We start from the raw sequence: 21196 nt of genomic DNA, 5'->3' as shown, positions 1-21196 counted from the left end.
GGCCCATCTCATGGGAACGGAATGCTCATCTTGGTCAGCAAGATAAGCCGGGCCCACCAAGATTCATGTTGTCAGCCGATTCTGAAGCCCGTCACGCTTCCGGCTGGAGGCATTCCGTCAAGGCCAGCTGGCTGGGAGAGAACCAGGCAGACCTGCCATCTTTACACTAACCAAACTACTTGGCCCATCTTTCACCAGGGAACTGAAGATCTGTGAGGGAACCAAGGGAATTTGTGGTACAAAATTCTCAACAGCATCTTTGCAGGACTACAAGTGCTCATGTGGGAAGAAGGAAGGGGAGCATGGTGGCAAAATTGGTCTAAAAAAGAATGAGAATTGGTAGTGCTTTCCCCTCCCCTATGCAGAGATCAGGCACTGCCTTCGTCCTCAATTGTACCTGGGGTCCGAGAAGGGCTGGTGGGACGCGGAGTGGGAGGGGGGAGGGTTTCCGGGGAAGCTCTGCCATCCAAGGGCATCACAGAGGTATCTACGTCAGCATCCTCATCCACCTGCTCAGAGTTGCTCCGCCGGTGGCTACATGTGAACTTGCGGTCCTTCGACCTCTCCTTTTCAGAGATCCCCCTTCCTGCCTCATCCTGGATCAACAGCTCTGCCTCCACCAGTAAGCCTCCAGTCTTGCTCTGCCCGTCCCCTTCGCCTCGGTCACTGCTTGAGTCACAGGAGAGGAATTCATCCTCCGAAGGACTGCGGTCGCCCTCTCGCTTGTCGTCTGTGTCGCTCAAGTCCGAGTCCCGCGACTCAGCGGCAATTGGCTCCTTCAGCTCTTCGTGAAGCTGGTCCATCAAGCAGCGCAGGAACTCTTGTGTGTCCTGGGGGAGCCAAAGAGAGAGACCCCTCCGTCACTGATCACCCCGGGGAGAAAGGTGTGCTGATCTGCAAGGCCAGCCTTCGCTCCAACAATGAACTCAAGTCAGAATCTACCAGCATTTACGATGCCAACAATTTACTTGATGGATCAGAACAGATCAACACCTGCTGAGCAAGAATTCAGCTGCCAGCATTCCACGAGCTCCAGAAGGTAGGCTTGAAATGACAGGAAATCAGTCCTGTTTTAACAGGGGGGTTGTGTGGTTTCTGGGCTGTATGGCCATTCAGGTCCTTTCATTCAGAAGTTCTTCACAATCTCAGTTCCCTAGTATTTTGCAAGCTCCCACAAAGGTGGTTGTGTATTGTCGAAGGCTTTCATGGCCGGAATCACTGGGGTGCTGTGTGGTTTCCGGGCTGTATGGCCGAGAATGCTGCTAGAACATGGCCATACAGCCTGGAAACCACACAGCACCAAAGGTGGTTGTGCTTTAGATGAGTGCTTCCCATCCTTTTTCCACACAAGAACCCCTTGGCAACCCATTTCCCTAAAATGGTACCCCTGTATTAACAAACCCACTAGGTAATTTTTTTCACATACCCCCAAATGCTCTGGCGCATATCCCATGTGGGGAACCTCTGCTTTAGATCAATGAGCCATGCTCTACTGTTTCCCAAAAGTGACAAGGGGAACATTACTACTTAAAATAATATGCCCTTTAAGACATTTTGGCAATCTTATGTGGCACAGAACTAGAATGAAGTGTTTGGGAATTGCCGTTTCTGTTTCTGGCCCTGGAATCACTAAGTGGGGGAGGGGGATCCCCAGTGGCATGCTTTGGGCACAGCAATGGCAAACCCAGGCCACGATCAGCAGCTTCAGCTAGCACAAGCTGCAGAAAGCTACATCCTCACAGTGGCAGGGAGGACAACGTCAGCTCCTCAGTACCTGAACTGGCTTCCTAGAACACTCAAAAGATGCTGCTGCTTGTGCTAGCTGAATTGTAAAAGTCAGAGCAGCAAAGATACAAAAGTGAAAGATCAAAAAAAAAAAAAGAAAGAAAGAAAAGAGTGAGAAATAACTGGGATATAACCCACCGAGTCAGACCTGGAATGTCAGAAATTTCAGACGGAGTTAATTAACGGGGAGGAAGTGTATACTCCAGAAAAATCAACAAACAAAATTTAATAGAGACTCAAATCAGTCTCTTTGAAAGTAAACAGTGAAATAGAGTTGTCGTTGTTTTTTATATAGGTCAATAGATGACCAATATAGATTAGTGAATGTTATGTTATGTAGACAAAAACTGAAAATGTTGGATACACAAGTGTTGTAATGAGTTAATGTTATTTGTAAAATGTTTTAAGATTTAATAAAAAAATTCTATATATATATATAAAAAAAGAGATGCTGCTGCTATCCCAGAGACTTGGAGGAGGATGCATTTCCGTCTGCCATGGTAAGAGGATCGGAAAGTACCAAGCAACAGAAATGTGATTCATGGCCTAACTCACCTGTTGTGCGTAGCCTCGGAACATGGGATTGACCAGTTTGATACCATGAGACAGGCTGCTCGGGACCACGTAGCTGGGGCTGATGAAAGGAAACCAACACAAAACGAAAGCCACTTTATTCATAAGCTCTGAACACACGCAAGAGGCAATGCAGATCTTTGGCGACAAGTTTCTAGCACAGGTCAGCAGAGAAACACAAAAAGAGGTGCTGCTGTCCCACAGAGCCTCAAAAGAGGATGCATTTCAGAGGAGGATGCGTAGCTGCTACAGCAAGGGGATCAGAAACTTTATTATTATTATTATTATTATTATTATTATTATTATTATTATTATTATTATTATTTTATTCAGCTTAATAGACCGCCCAACCCCCGAAGGGCTCTGGGCGGTGTACAATGAGACATAAAACAAATACAATATAAGGTCTCATAAATACAATATAACGATAAAACATTAAAATTCATTAAAATACATTATAGCAGCAATTTCAGAAATTACAAATAAAAATACATGCCCAGATGCATGCACAGATGGCGCCCAACCCAAAGGCCAGGAGGGCCAGGATTGCCCCAAAATGGATGGTATCAGTCATCAGGCAATGCTGAAGATGGCAAAACTGTCGTGGGGGCTACAGAGGGGGCAGGCAGTCTGCGGCTGGCTTCCCCAAAGGCCCGGTGGAATAACTCAGTCTTACAGGCCCTGCGGAACTCACCAAGGTCCCGCAGGGCCCGGACAGCAGATGGTAAAGCATTCCACCAGGACGGGGCCAGGGCTGTAAAGGCCCTGGCCTGGGTAGAGGCCAGAGAGAGAGAGAGCGAGAGAGAGAGCGAGAGCGAGAGCGAGAGCGAGAGAGAGAGAGAGAGAGAGAGAGAGAGAGAGAGAGAGTGAGTGAGTGAGTGAGTGAGTGAGTGAGTGAGTGAGTGAGTGAGTGAGTGAGTGTAGGCATATATTGTCTTCTTAAAATGTTAACTGCTTTGAGGAGGGCACATGGGAAAAAAATCTAATAAATAAATAATTTGGTTGATATAAAACTCAGAAGCACTCCCATCGTCTCATGGTTGCCAACCCCATCTCTGGCACATCTCTTACACAGAGAGACTTGCTCCATCCCAAGGGGCTACTTTTCCACATGTAGGGTTGCCAGTAGTGATACAGTCCAGGAAAAGCTTTTTCTCCCACCCCCACCCCCTTCTCTCAGTTCTGCTCAATGCCAGAGAACACTGGAAACAATGTTGTCTTTCTGAAAAAAAAGGGGCAGATCTGCTGCAAAAGTCTCTTTTCTAGAAGGGCCTTGTTCACAAAAGGCAATGTTTTGTTTTGTTTTAACCCACAAACACACCCTGATCCCTTCCTCTCTCTGCCTGGTTTACTTACCGCTTCTTGTGCCACACTTCAGAAATCAGCTTTTGGTAGCTTTTGCACAGCGCCGGCTTCTTGTCTGTACGCACGAGTCCCCCACACTCTAGGAAGAACTGTGTGAGTGGAGGGCTAAGCAAAAAAGACAAGAGGACCAAGTGAGAATTGTGCTAATAGATTTTTTTTTAGTTAAAGAGAAAACATGGAGGCCTTTCAGAAAAGCTAAGCTCAAGCAGAGACAGTGCAGCTAAGGAACCCCACTCTGACTTAAAGCATTCTTGCCATTCCACCCATTGTACTTTAACGATTTCTATCCTGAGTTTCTGCCATTGACTGGTTTAGCATTCTGGGAAAGCAACCAGATTCTGGCCAAAAAGCCAGAAAGCAAAAACTGGGGCTATTATGGTTCCAAAAAAACCAGGCCTATAAACTGGGACTACACAAAAGAGAAGCAGCACAAAATTCAGCCAGAACCACCATACAGGATTTCTAAAAGAGGAGCCTTCCTTTTTCATGTCAGAAACTCTCTCTTCCTCTCTCTCTACACAGGGAAGTAGCACAGCAAGAAGAATGAAAGGCCAGAACCTCTTTCCCCTGATGTGCTAGTTTTCTCCAGGCAGGAAGCTGGTTCCAGCTAAGCAGATGGAGAAAACCAATGCCCCTCTTAGCCCCTTAGTTCATTCCTGATTCCCTGAGGATACGCCCACCCACAGGAGGAGGGATTTACTTCCTGGAGCTTTCTGGTGGCCTACCAATTAGAGAGGGCTTGAAGTGCAGCGTTCATGTAACAGGAGTTCCCAAGGTTTTTCATTCCAGTAAGGCCTAGAGAAGGAAGCAAAACAACAAAAAAGGAAAGAATACTGAATTCCACAGCTCATCCTCTTCTCCTTTCAGCATCTCTGCCTGTTTCTTCCTTCAAGAGAAAAACGATGAGGTCTTTTCCAAATGCAAACCCCACGAGGGCTCACCTCTGGGTTTGAGATCATCGTCTTCTGATTCCGACTCCCCTTCATCAGCCACTGCAATCGGAACAGCTTTCAGAGGATGAGCGAGTGGAGGAGAATCCTGGACATGAAGACGGGGCAGAAGGGGAAAAAGGGGGCAATCAGGGGTGAACCTTCTTTGCAGTACGGCAAGATGACGCAGAGAAAATTCAGCCCCCCGTTCAGCCAGTCGGCCCCTGGCCAACAGTTTTACAAGCACACCGGCAAAAGCACAGACCTGGTCGGTTAATTTTGCCTGCGGGGCTGGACTGTGGGGTGCCAGCCTCTGGTCCAAGAACACCTCCTTTTCACACGCATAGCACCACACCCGGAATGTCGTCAAGTTCACGGTCAGATTGTGCTTTTTGGCCTAGTGCATTAAAAAACAAAGCAATGAAACTGTATCTCATGTTCCAGGTTTACATTTCCCAGTAACCAGGAATGCACATATTACACAGACGACAGCCACGCAATCTCAATTTTTTTTTTAAAAAAAAGCATAATTTATTTATTGCAATCAAGCACATATTCAAAGTAGGTCCATATTTCAGTGATATTTTATTATTTATTTACTTCATTGGTACCCTCACTTCGCTCCCCAATGGAGACCCAAAATGACTTACAACTGTCTCCTCCCCTCCATTTTATCTGCACAACAACCCTATAAGGTAGGTTAGGATCAAAGTGTATGACAGGTTCAAGGTTACTCAACAAGAGTCTGTGGCAGTGAGAATTTGAACCTGGTTTCTCTCAGACCTTAGCCTGACACTCTAACCCTTACACCACGCTGGGTCTCATATACAGAAGGCCCCTGCTCCAGTCGTCGGTATGTAAAGGATCTCAGGTGGTAGGTGAGCTGGACATCTTAAAGAGCTTCTACCAGTTGGAGAAGGAAGCTCCAAGCTACGTTGGCAGCTTATGGCGGCTGCATCCCCAGTTGATGGGAGGGTCTGTTTCACAGTGGCAAAGCCCAAGCTTTGCAGGCACAAGGTCCCAAGTGGAGAAGATCTCAGACAGCAAAGGAGCAAGAGACTCGCTTGGCTGCAAACTGGCTGCAAACTGGCTGCCGGAGCAGACAGTCCTGTGACAAACATTCATGCAAAAAATTACCAAGCTCTGTGTGTGGAACACAAGCTGGACATTCACTGTTGCTAGTCAGTATTTTGGTTCGGAGGCTTTGGCATCTTGCATAATTTGTAGTTCAGTTTTTTGTTTTTCTTTGGCAAGCAATAGGTATCTTAAGCTCAATTTTCTGTTCTGGAAGACCAGAATTTGTGGGAAAACAGAAGCCACAGGATTGAAACTATATAAAGCAATTGCTCCCTATTTGTATTTTTTTACTAATCCTATGCAGAGAAGAGCCCTCACACTTGCTCGTTTCAATGTTTTCCCCTCCGCTTTATTGCGTGGTAGATTTACCAACTTGGAAATGAGCGAAAGGGTATGCTCTTGTGGTGAACAACAAATTGAAACATTGGCACATCAACTGCTTTGCTGCCCTAAATCTGCTAATATCAGATCAAAATATTCCAATATTCTTTCTAGGATACCTAGTGAAATGGGAGAATCAGGTAGACTTCCTTTCCTTCTGGACAATACTGACAATGAAACTTGTGAATTGGTAGCACAATTTTTACTGGAGGTGATGTACAATCAATAATTTATATTCTATCTTAAACCTTTGTATTTGTGTACCTTTTATCTCAGGTTTTTTTTAATTGTGTTATGGTTATTGTTATGCCAAATAAAGGCTTATTAATTTTAAAAAATTATATAAAGCAATCCCAACGGAAGTACCCTCACTGGTGTCCCCAACAAATCAATTATCTTTCCAAACAATCCATAGCATAAAAACCCCAATACGTTTTCCAGTTTGACCCCTGCTCACGGCCCTAAAAGGACTGACTGACTGACTATCAATGTAGCCACATGACACCCTTTTGATTCTGTTGAATATAGTGCAATCCATGTTAGAAACTATATCTATGGTGTTTTATACAGCAAAGCGTCAGAACTATGGTCAGACATGAGAAGCCTCATCTTGGAAACTCTTTGGCTGGCACCGGACAAATTGGCTGAATCTACTTCACGTGGTTTGTGAGAAAGCTAAAGTGCTGGTTTGAGATCCTTCAAGCAGCAGGGAACACAGCATCATTCCCACCTCTTGGCGGGGCAAGGAATCTCGGCCTGGAAAGAGGAATGCTCAAAGTGCAGTTTAGATACTGGGGTTTATAGAAATACACAAAGTTGCCTTCCCTGACTCAGACTATCAATTAATCTAGCTCAATGCTATGCACCTTAACTTACAGTAGCTCTTGAGAGTTTCAGGCAGAGCAAGGTTTTTCCCAACACCTGTGTCATGAGATTCTTTAACTAAACATGCCAAGGATAGAGCACCTGGGACTTTTGCATGCAAGTAGATGCTTGACCACTGAGTTCTGAAGTCCCACCCCTTCACACACCCCTACAGCTTGTGACAAATAACTCTCACCTGTGCATGAAGGGTGCTGTGATCAGCAAAGGATTCCCCGCAACCAACGTAAGGACAACCAACCTGGAGAGAGACAGACAGAGCAGACACGCCGTATAGAAGCCGCAAAAGAAACAACAAAGGGCCAAGAGAAGCTGTACGTGACAGAAGTTCCCAGAATGTAGTGATCTGATGCCTGAGATGAAGAAGTGTGCCCGGTGCAAGTCCATTTTGCCATGGACATGGTTTACAAATGAGAAGAATGCAATTCTTGCAAACAAAAATGCACCTTTCAAAGCAAAGGGTTTTATTGCTGAATTTTCTTTACCTGAAGGCAGGCCCACAAGTTTGGTCCTCCAGCACCACAAGACTGGCAAGTCCCCTGAGTTCACAAGTAAAAGAGAAAAAAGACATGTCTCAGGGGACTTCAATCCTCAGCCTTTGTACAGCCCACTCAGAAGCAGGAAAGAACCACTATTACAACATTAACAGTGCACATAACATCTCAGCATACCCAGTGGTGGCGAACCTTTGGCACTCCAGATGTTATGGACTACAATTCCCATCAGTCCCTGCCAGCATGGCCAATTGGCCATGCTGGCAGGGGCTGATGGGAATTGTAGTCCATAACATCTGGAGTGCCAAAGGTTCGCCACCACGGGCATACACCATTCACCCCAATAAATCTCACCACCATCATCATCATATTTATTTACAGTCTACAGAACCATAAAAACATATTAAAAGAACTGATAATTTAACAAGTTTAAAATACATTCTGGAAAAAAACACAAAATTAAAATTGTTCACATTAAACCTAGTCAATTTATCAGTAATCAATCTCACAATCCAGGCTAAATGCGGAAACCCTGATCCTAGCGGCTATAAACCCAATAAATCTAATAGTTTAAGGCAGGGTCTCCAAATTTTTTTGACCCCGCAGACACATTTGGCATTTTAACATGGCATGGTGGGCACCGCAACAAATGGCCGCCACAGGACGCGGAGCTAATCACACACAAAAAAGGTTGCCACCGCTTAACTTCAGTGAATCAGTACAGATCTTTGTGCTGAGGCAACATCTGGAAAAATCTGCACATCCGATCAAACCCACCCACTTCCTCAAAAGAGTTGGCAGCATCAGAAAAGGTGTCCGTGGGACCATGCGCCTCAGGCAGCATGTTGGGAACCCCTCTGAGAAGACCGGATACAGGATGTTAACTCAGTCTATAAGTTCAATGCAGAGAACAGAAACTTAGCCAGACCCAGCAGTACTGCGGGCAACCTCAATCATTAAGAGTGAAAGTCTTGCATTCAGGGAACAGGTGTTTTTTTTTTAAATCAACCAACAAAGTTTCCAATAAAACCAAGGGCAGTTGTACATAACATCTACAATGGAAAAACCAGTGATCCAACCTTTCAATCTATCTAGCAAGGACAAAAGCTGAGATTAGATGGAATGTGTTTGTATCTTCCTGCCACGAGGGCAGACGGTAGCATGTTAAACCTATCCTGCATAAAAAAAGCAGTATTTGTATTGCTAGATAATGTGCAATCCGCAGAAAAAGACCATTATTTCAAAAGTCACTCCACTTTTCCTCTTAGAAACAAGCATCAGCAGTTTTGTGTATATAACTGTTTTGAGCTCATATCAGAAAAGGAGCCTATAAACGTTTTAAAGTTAGAAATAAATAATGCCACCAATCATTTATGTAGGTTGAACTGACCTTTCCTCTTCATGTGCAAACCTGAGCTCTGTAGCTCTGCCAGGTGAAACTGGGGATCTCTAACAAACTGTCCACAACATTCCCTCCAAATAAAAACTCTGAGCATTAGCTGAAATGAATCCTTAACAATAAAACCATCACAAGAATAATAACAACACTTGGTATTTCCAAAGTGCTTTCAGTGTACAAAGTGCTTAATGTTATCCCAAAAATCCCCACAACAGATAGGCCAGAACTAGCATCAACATATTGCAAATGGGAAGTTGAGACTCAAAGAGATGGGCTTTCTAAAGACACTGGCAATGAAACCCACGAGAGGAGAGGAATGTGTGGAAGCTACCACATCCCAGTGACAATGCAGGTGCCCCTTACACTGGTGCACAGGGCAAATATGCCAGCAGGGAGGAGATACATTCACTTAGTGAAAGGCCGCCCCACAGCTTTACAGTGACCGTACTCGGAAGTTGCCTCTGTGCTAGTGCTTCTCCAATAAAGAAGCCCACACCAGCACTTGGGGGTGTGTGGGTTGGTTCCCAGGGAGTGGAGACAAACGTAGTCAGCTTCCACCAACTTTAGGCCCAAGAACATCCCCTACGCCACCTGGCCACTCACACCACTGTTTAGCAACTACATTATGCCAGTTCTACAGCCTCATTTCTTGCCTGCCAAGCTCTTCCTTCCCCTCCAAGTATCATCTGCCCATTTGAGGAGGGAGGGGAAATCTCCTTACACAGTACTTACCCAAGTTGCTAACACTCCAGTGAAGCGCAGGTGAGAATACATGCGGCCCAATGAACATCAAGTACGTGACAGCAGTGGAAAGTGCCATCAAGTTGCAACTGACTGACAGCAACCCTGTAGGGCAAGGGTCCCCAACTTGGAATCCATGGCACCTGCCCTACACCTTTCCTGATGCCCACCAACTATTTTTTGGAAGTGGTAGGGCTCTCACCCAGCAAGGCTTTTGATTGACTATTGCAGATTTTAAAAGTGCAGGTTCGGCAGCAACTGCTGCCCCAACTTAAGGATCTTCATTGTGTGTCTGAAGATGGAAGTCCAAAACCGTTCCACAATGTGCGTAAGTGCGCCATTTTAAGTCTCTTTCATCCAGAGCTGGGTTATGTGTGGTACCTTTAACTGACACGGGGAGCAGCCAGCATGCTTACAGAGCGCCCTGCTAGATGCTGAATGCAAGCCATTTTTTTGGCAGCCATTTTGTAGCTGCATACATCATGCAGTGTCAAAATTTCAAATGTGCCCACTGCCATGGAAGATGCTATCGCTACAGTAAAGGGAAGTCACATATGACTGTGAAAAAGCATCTTTGCCTTTTGATCTCCTGAGGGGAGGAGGACAGGAAACTATGCAGGAGGCGTGCTAAGATGAAACTTCAAAGGCCTGGGTTACCCTCGTGGCCTGAATCAGAGTTTTCCCCTGGAGAAGGGGAAACAAAAGGGTTTTGAATTCCATCTTGAGATGTGGTCAGAGAAGCATCTCTGGGCCATGGGTTCTCGGAATGGGGACAAGGAACCAAAAGGAATGTGACCAGTTGAGAGCAATCTCTTACTGCATTTATGTTTCATTTCTTTGTTTTGAACTTTTACAATAAATCCTTGAACAATCAGCTGGTCTGGAGTCATTAGGAGGGAAAAGAACCCAAGACCAAGGTGAGATAAGAGTGGCTCTCCCAAGCTTAATCTCAGCCTCAGTCGTCATACCCACAGACACAAAAAGGTTGGCGATCCCTGCCATAGAGTTTTCAAGGCAAGAGATGAACAGACGTGGTTTGCCGTTGCCTGCCACTGCTTGAGCAGCTCCGGCCTTTCTTGGTGGTCTGCCATCCAAGTATTAACCAGGGTCAACCCTGCTTAGTGTCCAGGACTTGGTGAGATTAGGCTAGCTTGGGACAGGAGAGGGCTGAAGTGTTTCTCAGTCCACTAAAGCAGAAGCACTGTAACAGAGAGACTCTCGTTGCAAATCTTCCCTTACCTTCGACTTGAGAAGCAGGTCTTCCTTGGTGACTTCACCTATGGAATCCAAGTGAGGACAAATGTCTCTTGGATCAACCATTTTGCAGCTGGTGCACCTATGTGGAGACAAAGATGGCAGAAGAATTTGGTTTAGTTTCAAGTCTAAACTTGGTCAGCGTATGTCTAAAAGAAGAGGGGCACCAAAAAGTAGCTCTTTGATTTTGCTGCTTCTTAATTGGACACAGGGTCTAAATGACTCTGGAGGATCTCCAATCACCCTGAGAGTTTTATATTTTAAATTCCTCATTTAAATTTCTGGTGAGGCTCACATGTGTGCCATTTTAAAATAGAAAAGTAGCCCCTAAATTTATCAGGCCTGCGGACAAATGCTTGGTTGGTTATTTCAAATGCCTCTTAAAGCCCCCAAGTTAGGATATTCCCTTCTATATGAAAACTGCCCTGTGGAGCTGGGGCCAAGGGTAAAGTGTGGAGTGAAGCCTTTCAGAATATTCACTATGGCTTTTCGCAACTCCCCGCTCGCGGGCAGGAGTTGCAAACCTACAAACCACAAAAACCTTCTACATAGTCCCTCTCAGAACAGTCTGCATAAAACTGAATAGCTGAAAACAATTAAAACATACAAAAATTATAACAAGCAACAATGATTAATGGAGCAGCAGCAGCAGCCGCCGCCAGATGCCCAAAGTAATGGAGCAAACCCTGAGAGAAGAAGAGGCCTAAAAATCAGCGGTATTTGACACTGCTTCGGGTACCTGCAGACAGAATTATCTTAGCACATAGAATTAAAAACAGAACATGCTTCCAAAGATAGTACTTTAGGCACGTAAATTGTGACATATGTTTAACCATCAAGATTTCTATAATAAAACAAGACTTCTTGAAGAAGATTCAAGAGCATAATTCAGTGCTGGACTCCTTTTATCAAATATTAGGACCAAAACACTTTCAATCTTAGGCCGTTTTCGAACGGCCACGATCGAGCAGTGTGCCTGGGCGACATGACGCTTTAATATCATAGACACCCCTCGGACCGTTTCTCGGCACTCGTAACAGTCCTTGGTAGGGGTAGTGGAAGATAAAGCACAGCCCGTGTACGGAGGTTGTGCTGAATTTAAGCTCGGTCGTTTCCTTCCCTCTGACCTTCCTCGCCTCTGGCGTCGACAGCTCTAGAGTCTCGTTAGGGCGGCGGTGTACGCCCCCAGGCCTGGGCTTTACACACTGGAAGGTCGGAGGGAAGAGGTAAGGCGCTTGGGGAAAAAAGGGGGAACGGCGCGCTTCCAGCGTTGCTATCTCGCAGACGGTAGTACAGTTGGAAGTCGCACTGTTTTGGAAAAACCTCTCACCAGAGAGTTTAGGTGTTCAGAAACAGCTGCTTAAGCGCTGCCATGAGTTGCAAGGCAGGGACGCTGTTTTTAGTGTCCCTGGGTCACTGTATTCCGCCCGTGTGGAAACAGCCTAGGTGTTAAGAAGAAAACATTAAATTGTATATAATTTGAAAAAGGTTCCCCCCTTTTTTCTCATCCTTGGAATGTCACTTGGTTGTTCAAATTGTTTGTTTGTTTATTGTATTTATATACCGCCCTCCCCCGGAGGGATCAGGGCGGTGAACATGGATATATGAATAGAGCACAGAATAAAATCAATAAATCTCAAATAATTAAATAAATCATAATGAAATGGCTCTATACACTTAAAAACCATTAAAACCCCATTAAAAGCAGCATATTTACTTTATTTTTGTACTGAATGGTCATATTTTTGTTGCAGTTCTGCATTTTTGTAATAAAAAGAGAGGAGAAAACCTTCATTTGTCTTCTAAAAACTGTACCACAGCAGATGCTCCTTTATCCTCCTGCAAAACAAATGAAACTCCAAACCTCCAGGAAAGTGGGAATTCTGCCATTCTGGAAATCCCCTACCATGGTGTTATAACATTGATTATTCAGATTTCAGGAGCATACTAACTGAGCAAGCTACACAGATTTCTAATGTCACAGCATAGCCCCCCTCACCCCACACTCAGACCAGTTTGGATTTAACAGATGCAACCAGGATCCTACCTTGAAGGAAAGTGAAAGATGCTCTTTCAAAGAGGCTCAGAATTCAGGGTCCTGCAACACAGTCTGCATTATGGCACACCCAGGAAGAACCTACCAAAAGCAAGAGGTTAATTCATATTTACAAGGCAAGAACTTTGTGGAGTTCCCACAGCGAAACTGGAAGCAGTGTGTGAAGATATGGAATAGCAAACCAACTGGTATCAGCCACACTGGAGGGCTTCTGACCATGAGGCGACTCAGCTTCAGAGAATCTGTACATTATTATTACTATTATTATTATTTATTCGATTTGATAGACCGCCCTACCCCCAGAGGGCTCAGGGCGGTGTACACATGGTAACCTTCTCCAATAAAGCACATCTCAGAATATTACCCAGAGCTGTTTGGCCTCAGTTCTCAGTTGCTTAGGGGAGGCTGGGACAAGAATTATAAAATGTGTGTCCTTCTAGGCAAGGCTGAGTGACAACTTCCATTGAAGTCCTCTTGCCCGAGCAAACATATATCAGTTAACTGTGCTTTACCATCAGGAAAGCTGTGGTCAAACAGCTCAAAATACACAAACATCACCACTTGCTCACCTGGCAGCGATTTCTTACTCAAAGTTGTATGGTTCTTAGCTACATGCAGAAAATTTAAGGCTCAAAATAGCTTGTTACATGAGGCCAAGGGTGTCCAACTCTGGTGCCCCAGATGTTCATGGACTACCAACTGGTCATGCTGACAAGGGCTGATGGGAATCGCAGTCCATGAGCATCTGGAGCACCAGAATTGGACACCCCTGCACTAGGCAAATCATGCAGAAAGCCAGGTTTTGCAACCCTTTGCAGGAAGACCTCCACACATCATCTGCAAGGACTCCACTTACAGTTCAATTTATTCCAAGCACAAACTTGGGGCTTCCTTTGCACAAATCTTTTAAAATATTTGGTACACGGAGGGGATAGATGAAAGTCCAGTATCTTTGCACACATGCATAAGTGTACTATTTTAAGTCTATTTCACTCAGAGCTGCGTCATAAGTTGGACAGAGTTAACTGACACAAGGAACAGCCAGGATGCTCCTAGGTTGCCCTGCCAGATGTTTAATGCAGGATAAAGAAAGAACCTGATGACTCTTACGGATAAAACACAGATTTGCAGAGTAAACGGGAAAGAACCCCACAAGTCATGCAATACGTGCAATTCTGCATGCTGACAAACTAGTAGCAAACAGAATTTCAGCATTACTTCCAGCCAGCAGGCTTAGCCACAGCTACTAATCTGGTCAGTCTTAGGCAAGGAAAAATTGCTCTCATAACCGGATTTACTAAAAACAACACAAAAGGTTCTCTTTTAGGCCACAAAACTATATCCACGGACAGGCAGGCTGGTGGAAATTCCCGTGGGCTACTAACTTTTTTGGAGCCACAATGACACTCTGTATTGCCTTTTTTAAATTACATTTTGTATGTCCATCAGTGTCTCCTTGCAGCACTTAGATCATGTAACAGTTCGAATTGAGCAAGAATGCAAGCTTTAGTTGGTGTGGCAGTGTGCATGGCAAGTTGAGAGGATGTCTGCTTTTTGCCTCTCAGCATCACTTCATTAATAGCCAAAATGGCAGCTGCATGCTATACTTCAACATTCCCATCAATGAAGGGCAATGCTACCACAAACCTCCAAAACAAAAGGTGGACTCTTATTTTCATAGTGGAAACGGAAGAAAAACCCAGATCTCCCCTTAAAAGAAGAATGGTATTCCCTCAATGTGACTGCAAACGTTACAGGAGTAAAGCTTGTCTTCTCCCTTGAAACACAAAAAGGAGCCAAGAAGAGTTCTGACATATTCCCAGACAACTCTGGTGAATTGCATATCCCAGGTGTAAAAACAGCATTCATTATGTGAGCTTTCTCTAGTACCAGAGGTCACACTTTGCATTGCAAATCCAATTCTTGGATCCAAAGTAGAAGGAAAGACCCAAAGTGCTTTACAGCAGTAATTACCTTAAAACCAAACAAATAAGCCAATGCAAATTAAACATTTACAAGCTGACCCAATCACAATTTGATCTAATTCATTTGAGAAGTCATGTAGGAAAGGGACTTGGTATCCAGACGTGGGATTGCTCCTATCAGCCCCTGCCAGCATGGCCAATTGGCAGGGGCTGATGGGAATTGTAGTCCATAACATCTGGAGTGCCAAAGGTTTGCCACCACTGACCTATAGCTTTCGGTGTTAATTTACTTAAAGAGGTGCGAGATTCAGAACACAAGAAGCTGATAAAATAGACTCCATGTGCCAGCAACCTCACTCAGTGTAGTTAGTATATTAGATGATGTTTCTGCTTGGTTTTTTAAAACTAATCTTTAAGATGAAATGCCTAACCGAGATCTAGTTCTCAATGCAGTGTACTGGTTAAGGTGTCAGACTAGGACCACTCTCACATGGAAATTTGCTAGGTGACCTTGGGTCAGCAACATGCATTCAGCCACAATCCTGGCAAGCATTCGGATGGGAGATTTCCAAGGAATACCAGAGACGCGACAGGAAGGTAGGCAATAGCGAACCACCTCAAATGTCTCTTGCCTTGAAAACCCTATGAGGCTGCCGTACATCAGCTGTGCCTTGACAGCAAATAAGTAAATAAATAAATTATAATGCCAATAAAGGCCTTGGAATTTTTTTAAAAAAATGTCTCACTGAGGCAATGACCCTGTGCCCAGGCTATTTGCTAGGATCAAATGACTGAATATTTTTTTAAAATCCTTTACGCTGAAAATGTGGAGATCAGGAAGAAGATTCGCAGCTAAGACTCCACCACAATTCTACAAACACAAAATTTATTTTGTACAGAGAAGTAGCCAGTTATGGAAGCCTGTACTTGATGGGGTATAGCACAGACACAGGTGTTACTGTTTCAGTGAGAAGAGGGCATCAGAAATTCCCTCTATTTAACATTTTGAGTGCCTGGTGTCTTGTGGTACAACACAAACTCTTTTAGGAACAGAAGCACCCCAATACTATTTCCATTCACAACATTCCTCTTCCAAACATGCAAAATGGCCTTTGACTTGAACATGCTGCTACCGTGTTTCCCCGAAAATAAGACAGTGTCTTATATTAATTTTTGCTCCCAAAGATGCGCTATGTCTTATTTTCAGGGGATGTCTTATTTTTCTGTGTTCTGTTCGTCGGGCATGCTTCCAAACAAAAACTTTGCTACGTCTTACTTTTGGGGGATGCCTTATATTTCGCACTTTAACAAAACCTCTACTACGTCTTATTTTCCGGGGATGTCTTATATTCGGGGAAACAGGGTACCTATTAAGCGGGGGGGAGGGGAGGGATAACCCAACACAGGCTTTGGGAGAGAAGGATATCATAAATATACACACCCACCCCACTTCTGAACTGCTGACTGGATGGACCCTTTGGAAAACTGATTCCTCTCTCCAAGATCTGTAGCCCCTGCAGGTCCAGAATGCTTCTAAAAGCTGGGAGACAGAAGCCTTTAGGACGGTCATCCCACGTACAGCAAAATGCTCCTCTGGCAACATTTCCCAGCTATTCTGCAAAGGACCAGATGGTTATCCTGCCAAAACAACTCTTACCCAACACAGCAAATCTGAGGCTGAGCAGCAGACTGTCCTTTCCGACAAAAGAACAAGGCATTCGTCATCATGGTTGCTAACAGCTGGTGCTGCTGCATCGTCCCCATGTCCCTTTCTGCTCAAACCCTCCGATTTCATTTTCTCCATTTCTGGCAAATGCATCGTGGGGAAGCGGAAGGTGAACTTCCAAAACCTTGCAGGGGCTCACAGTTCTATTTGCCCTGCTAACCTTATTACCATGTGCAATCCAAGCTTGTAAAACCATCACAAAACACTTGCTTGTTACTTGTCCATGTTTGTGAAGCTTGAGATGATGTGATGCATTGCCTAGACCCAGACTAGGAACAAGAAGGCACTTGCTGAGACCCCCACTCTGTCATAGAAACTTACTAGTGACCTCAGGCCAGTCACCCTCACACCCTACCTTACAGGGTTGTTGCGAGGATAAAATGGAGGAGGGAAGAATTCTGTATGCCATCCCCAAGCACCCTGGAGAAAGAGCAGGATGAAAAAGCATTACATAGAATCCTGCTTATTCAGGAACTCAATCCTGTACGTATTGTCGAAGGCTTTCGCGGCTGGACTCAACTGGTTGTGGTGGGCTTTCCGGGCTGTGTGGGCGTGGTCTGGTAGATCTTGTTCCTAACGTTTCGCCTGCATCTGTGGCTGGCATCTGATACACCTCTGAAGATGCCAGCCACAGATGCAGGTGAAACATTAGGAACAAGATCTACCAGACCACGCCCACACAGCCTGGAAAGTCCATAGCAATCAATCCTGTATAATCAATCCACTACATGCACATCTTTTGATGACTGTCGTAGGTGAGCTAAGTGCTCGTGCCGTGGTCTGGTAGATCTTGTTCCTAACGTTTCGCCTGCATCTGTGGCTGCATCTGATACACCTCTGAAGATGCCAGCCTCTGAAGATGCCAGCTCAGGCACCCTACAGCTTCCAAGTGGCTTCCGCAGCTCATCAAAAAACATTTGCACCAACTTGTGCAAACATCTGATGCCCTGGCCTGCTCTACTACAAACACTCCATTATCATTTAAAAGCCGTGTTTCACATCATACGCTGGCTTATTCCAAAATCAATTCTACCACCACAAAGTCCAGTTGTCAATCCTCTTGGGCACTGTTCCAAACCTAAGAACATACTATATCACTAGTATATGGGTGCGTTCCTGCATTCTTCCTTGCACATGGTCCCAGGAGGACACGGTTAAAAGGATACCGATGACTCCCTAATACTTGTTCCACAATTACCACTGCCACTTCTTGTCCCACACCATCAACAAATTAGTAGAAGGCTTGCATTTAAAATGTTTAATGATTTAAACTTACTTTCTGGCTACTCTGCACAAAATGGGATGAGAAACATTAAGCAAGAACTGATCTTATGAAGCAACTGAGATTGCCACAGAGGTTCTGCCAGATGGGATTTATTAAATGACAAAGCACCTTCTGCTTTACCACAAGTCAGTTTGCTCCCTGCTTCTATGCAAGAAAATATCCCCAGGAAAAAAATTCCAATGTATCCCAGTTCAAAATCCTATGCAACACCTATTTTTCCAAAGTAATAACACACCTGAGGAAAGGAAAGTGGGAGGGGGGGGAGAGCAAGGTATTTGTCTAAGGATGCTCCTTATGCTGGCATGATGCTGGCAGGGGATGATGGGAACCGTAGTCCATAACATCTGGAGGGCCACAAATTTGACACCTGTGCTCCAAAGGAATGAAAGGGAGCTCTGAAATGACTCATCCATCAGCACCCCATAGCAGAGATTATCCCATACATTGGCCAGGGGGAGGACAGCAAAGAACCACCCCTCCACGTTATTTCCCCAGCAGAAGTGGCGTAACAGGTTAAGAGCTCGTGTATCTAATCTGGAGGAACCGGGTTTGATTCCCGGCTCTGCCGCCTGAGCTGTGGAGGCTTCTCTGGGGAATTCAGATCAGCCTGGGCACTCCCACACACGCCAGCTGGGTGACCTGGGGCTAGTCACAGCTTCTGGGAGCTCTCTCAGCCCCACCCACCTCACAGGGTGTTTGTTGTGAGGGGGGGAAGGGCAAGGAGATTGTCAGCCCCTTTGAGTCTCCTGCAGGAGAGAAAGGGGGGATATAAATCCATTATCACTGGGGAGGAGTGAATGGGGGGAACCAGCCGCCTTGAGGGTTTCTTGGCGGGGGGGGGGGGGATAGGCAAAGTGCAAGTCATTTAATTACTCCCCCCTCCCCATTAGTGACAAATGGTGCAAAAATGGTGCATTTATCCTGTTCCAAGCAAGTTGAGATTACAAAACCCTCCTCCTCCTCCTCCTCCCCAGGAGCTGGATTCCAACATTATGGCCACGAGCCCTCTTGCCCATCCAGGTCCCCCCCCCGTCCTCCTGCCGCGCAGAGCCCTTCAAACCACCTCCTCTCCTTGGCAACGGCGGGGGGTCCCTGCCTGCCCCCCCCCCACTCCAAAACAATGGCTCCCCCCCCCCCGAGCGCCTCCCCAGCCCCGCCCTCCCCGACCCACGGCGGGGACCCCTCACCAGGCTGAGCTCCAAGAGGCACCTGCGCGGCCCCCTCCCGAGGGGAACACTACTAACGCGAGGCCGGTGCTGACGGGCCCGCGCTAGGCCTCGCCCCTCGACGCGGGCGGTTCGGGGGCGCGCGAGGGAGGGAGGGAGGGAGGGAGAGAGAGGCCGGGGCGGCTCCGTCAGTTCGGGGCCGGGGGAAGCCGCTTTGGCCTGCGGGTGCCGCCCCGGGAGGAGAGGCGGCCGCCGGAGAGCGACTGGGTGGGGAGGAGGGGACGGAGAGGCGGCTCCGGCCGGAGGAGGCGGTCGCAGAGCGGGGAGGGGACGGAGGCGGGCCGGGAGCGGGGCCGTGGAGGCCGGGAGGAGGCAGCAGCTCCCTCCCCTCAGGCATGGAGGAGAAGAAGAGGAGTTTGGATTCATATCCCCCCCCCCCTTTCTCTCCTGCAGGAGACTCAAAGGGGCTGACAATCTCCTTGCCCTTCCCCCCTCACAACAAACACCCTGTGAGGTGGGTGGGGCTGAGAGAGCTCCGAGAAGCTGTGACTAGCCCAAGGTCACCCAGCTGGCGTGTGTTAGAGTGCACAGGCTGATCTGAATTCCCCAGATAAGCCTCCACAGCTCAGGAGGTGGATTGAAGGAGCCTCTTTGCGACCCACGAGGGGGCGGAAAGGGCCCCCCCCCCCGTGTTTCCACAAGCGAGACGGGGAAAACGAGCTCTTGTACCCCCACCCAAGTGTAGCCCAGGGGGAAGCACCCACGGCCCCCACAAAAGGAGCCCCCAGAAAAAGGGGTATTAGCTTGCCCCCAGACTGAGGGCGGCTGAGACTGAGCTTGCCCCCAGACTGAGGGGTGCGATGAAACCGCATGCAGACGGGAGGTTGAACAACTAGCCTCGTGGTGCCACTGGAACAATCTAGAACTGAACACACTTAAAACCGTAGAAATGGTGGTAGATTTCAGGAGAAACCCTCCCATCCTACCTCCTCTCACAATACTAGACAACACAGTATCAACAGTAGAGACCTTTAGATTTCTAGGCTCCATCATATCTCATGACCTAAAATGGTCACCTAACATCAAAAATGTCATCAAGAAAGCACAACAAAGAATGTTCTTTCTGCGCCAACTCAGGAAGCTCAAACTGCCCAAGGAGCTGCTGATACAGTTCTACAGAGGAATCATTGAAGTCTGGGTCATCTGCACCTCTATAACTGGTGTGGTTTGGTTCTGCAACCCAACAAGCATCGACACAGACCCTTCAGAGAATAATCAGAACTGCAGAAAAAAACAATTGCTGCTAACCTGCTCTTCCATTGGAGGACCTGTATACTGCACGGGTCATAAAAAAGGGCTGTGCAAAATATTTACTGACCCTCATGCATCCTGACATAAACTGTTTCTAATCCTTCTACCCCCTCTAAACTGCCGCTAAGACAGAGCACTGCACACCAAGACAAATTTAGACATAAGAACAGTTTTTCCCCCTCAATGCCATCACTCTGTTAAACAAATAATTCCCTCGATAATGTTAAACTATTTATTATATACTCTATTAGTATAATTACTGCACTACTTCTTTTCATCATTCCTATTACCCATCTCCTCTCCCACTTATGACTGTATGACTATAGCCTGTGCTGACATTTCATTTTATTTTATGATTTTACATTTTATGTTTTTATTACTATTGATTGTTTCCTGATTGCTTACTAGACCTATATGACAATCATTAAGTGCTGTACCTTATGATTCTTGACAAATGTATTTTCTTTTATGTACACTGAGAGCATATGCACCGGAGACAAATTCCTTGTGTGTCCAATCACACTTGGCCAATAAAGATTCTATTCTATTCTATTCTATTCTATTCTATTCTATTCTATTCTATTCCTGTCCCCTTGATGTCCCCAGCAGAGAAAAAGGGAGCTCCTCTTTGCCCCACCAGTGTGGTTCAAGTTGAAGGGGCTGCGATCCACCCCACCCCACATTTTTTTTCTCTCCAGAAAACAGACCCACTTTTCCCCACAAGAGCAAAAGGAACTTCGCAGGAACACGGGCATGCTCCCTGGACCCAGGAAAGGGTCCCCCATGGTGCAGTTCCCAGCCATGGGTTGCATCCAGTGCTGAGATTCAAATAATTTAACAACCGGTT

The 21196-nt window shown here is 46.1% G+C and overlaps 1 protein-coding gene across 4 annotated transcripts in view; it reads right to left on the bottom strand.

Annotated features, from left to right (window-relative positions):
• The window catches only part of USP20 (ubiquitin specific peptidase 20), a 49811-nt gene that overhangs the window by 22414 nt on the left and 6201 nt on the right, over positions 1–21196 (bottom strand). For 3 of the 4 annotated variants that reach the window (XM_048512249.1, XM_048512251.1, XM_048512252.1), the window contains exons 1-11: positions 19060–19343; positions 12928–13017; positions 10866–10962; positions 7478–7531; positions 7171–7233; positions 4918–5049; positions 4665–4761; positions 4449–4518; positions 3715–3828; positions 2341–2419; positions 398–830 (exon numbers count right to left, since the gene is read on the bottom strand). In XM_048512249.1, coding sequence (XP_048368206.1) covers positions 398–830; positions 2341–2419; positions 3715–3828; positions 4449–4518; positions 4665–4761; positions 4918–5049; positions 7171–7233; positions 7478–7531; positions 10866–10946 — 1123 coding nt within the window. In that variant the 5' untranslated portion in view covers positions 10947–10962; positions 12928–13017; positions 19060–19343. Of the gene's footprint in view, positions 1–397; positions 831–2340; positions 2420–3714; positions 3829–4448; positions 4519–4664; positions 4762–4917; positions 5050–7170; positions 7234–7477; positions 7532–10865; positions 10963–12927; positions 13018–19059; positions 19344–21196 lie in introns of those variants that run through there. The other variant, XM_048512250.1, reaches the window with a different exon arrangement.

This window comes from Sphaerodactylus townsendi, linkage group LG12 (genome assembly GCF_021028975.2).
Source record: "Sphaerodactylus townsendi isolate TG3544 linkage group LG12, MPM_Stown_v2.3, whole genome shotgun sequence".
NCBI lineage: Eukaryota > Metazoa > Chordata > Lepidosauria > Squamata > Sphaerodactylidae > Sphaerodactylus > Sphaerodactylus townsendi.
The sequence above is the reverse complement of the archived record's forward strand: the minus strand, read 5'-3'. Positions and strand labels throughout refer to the sequence as shown.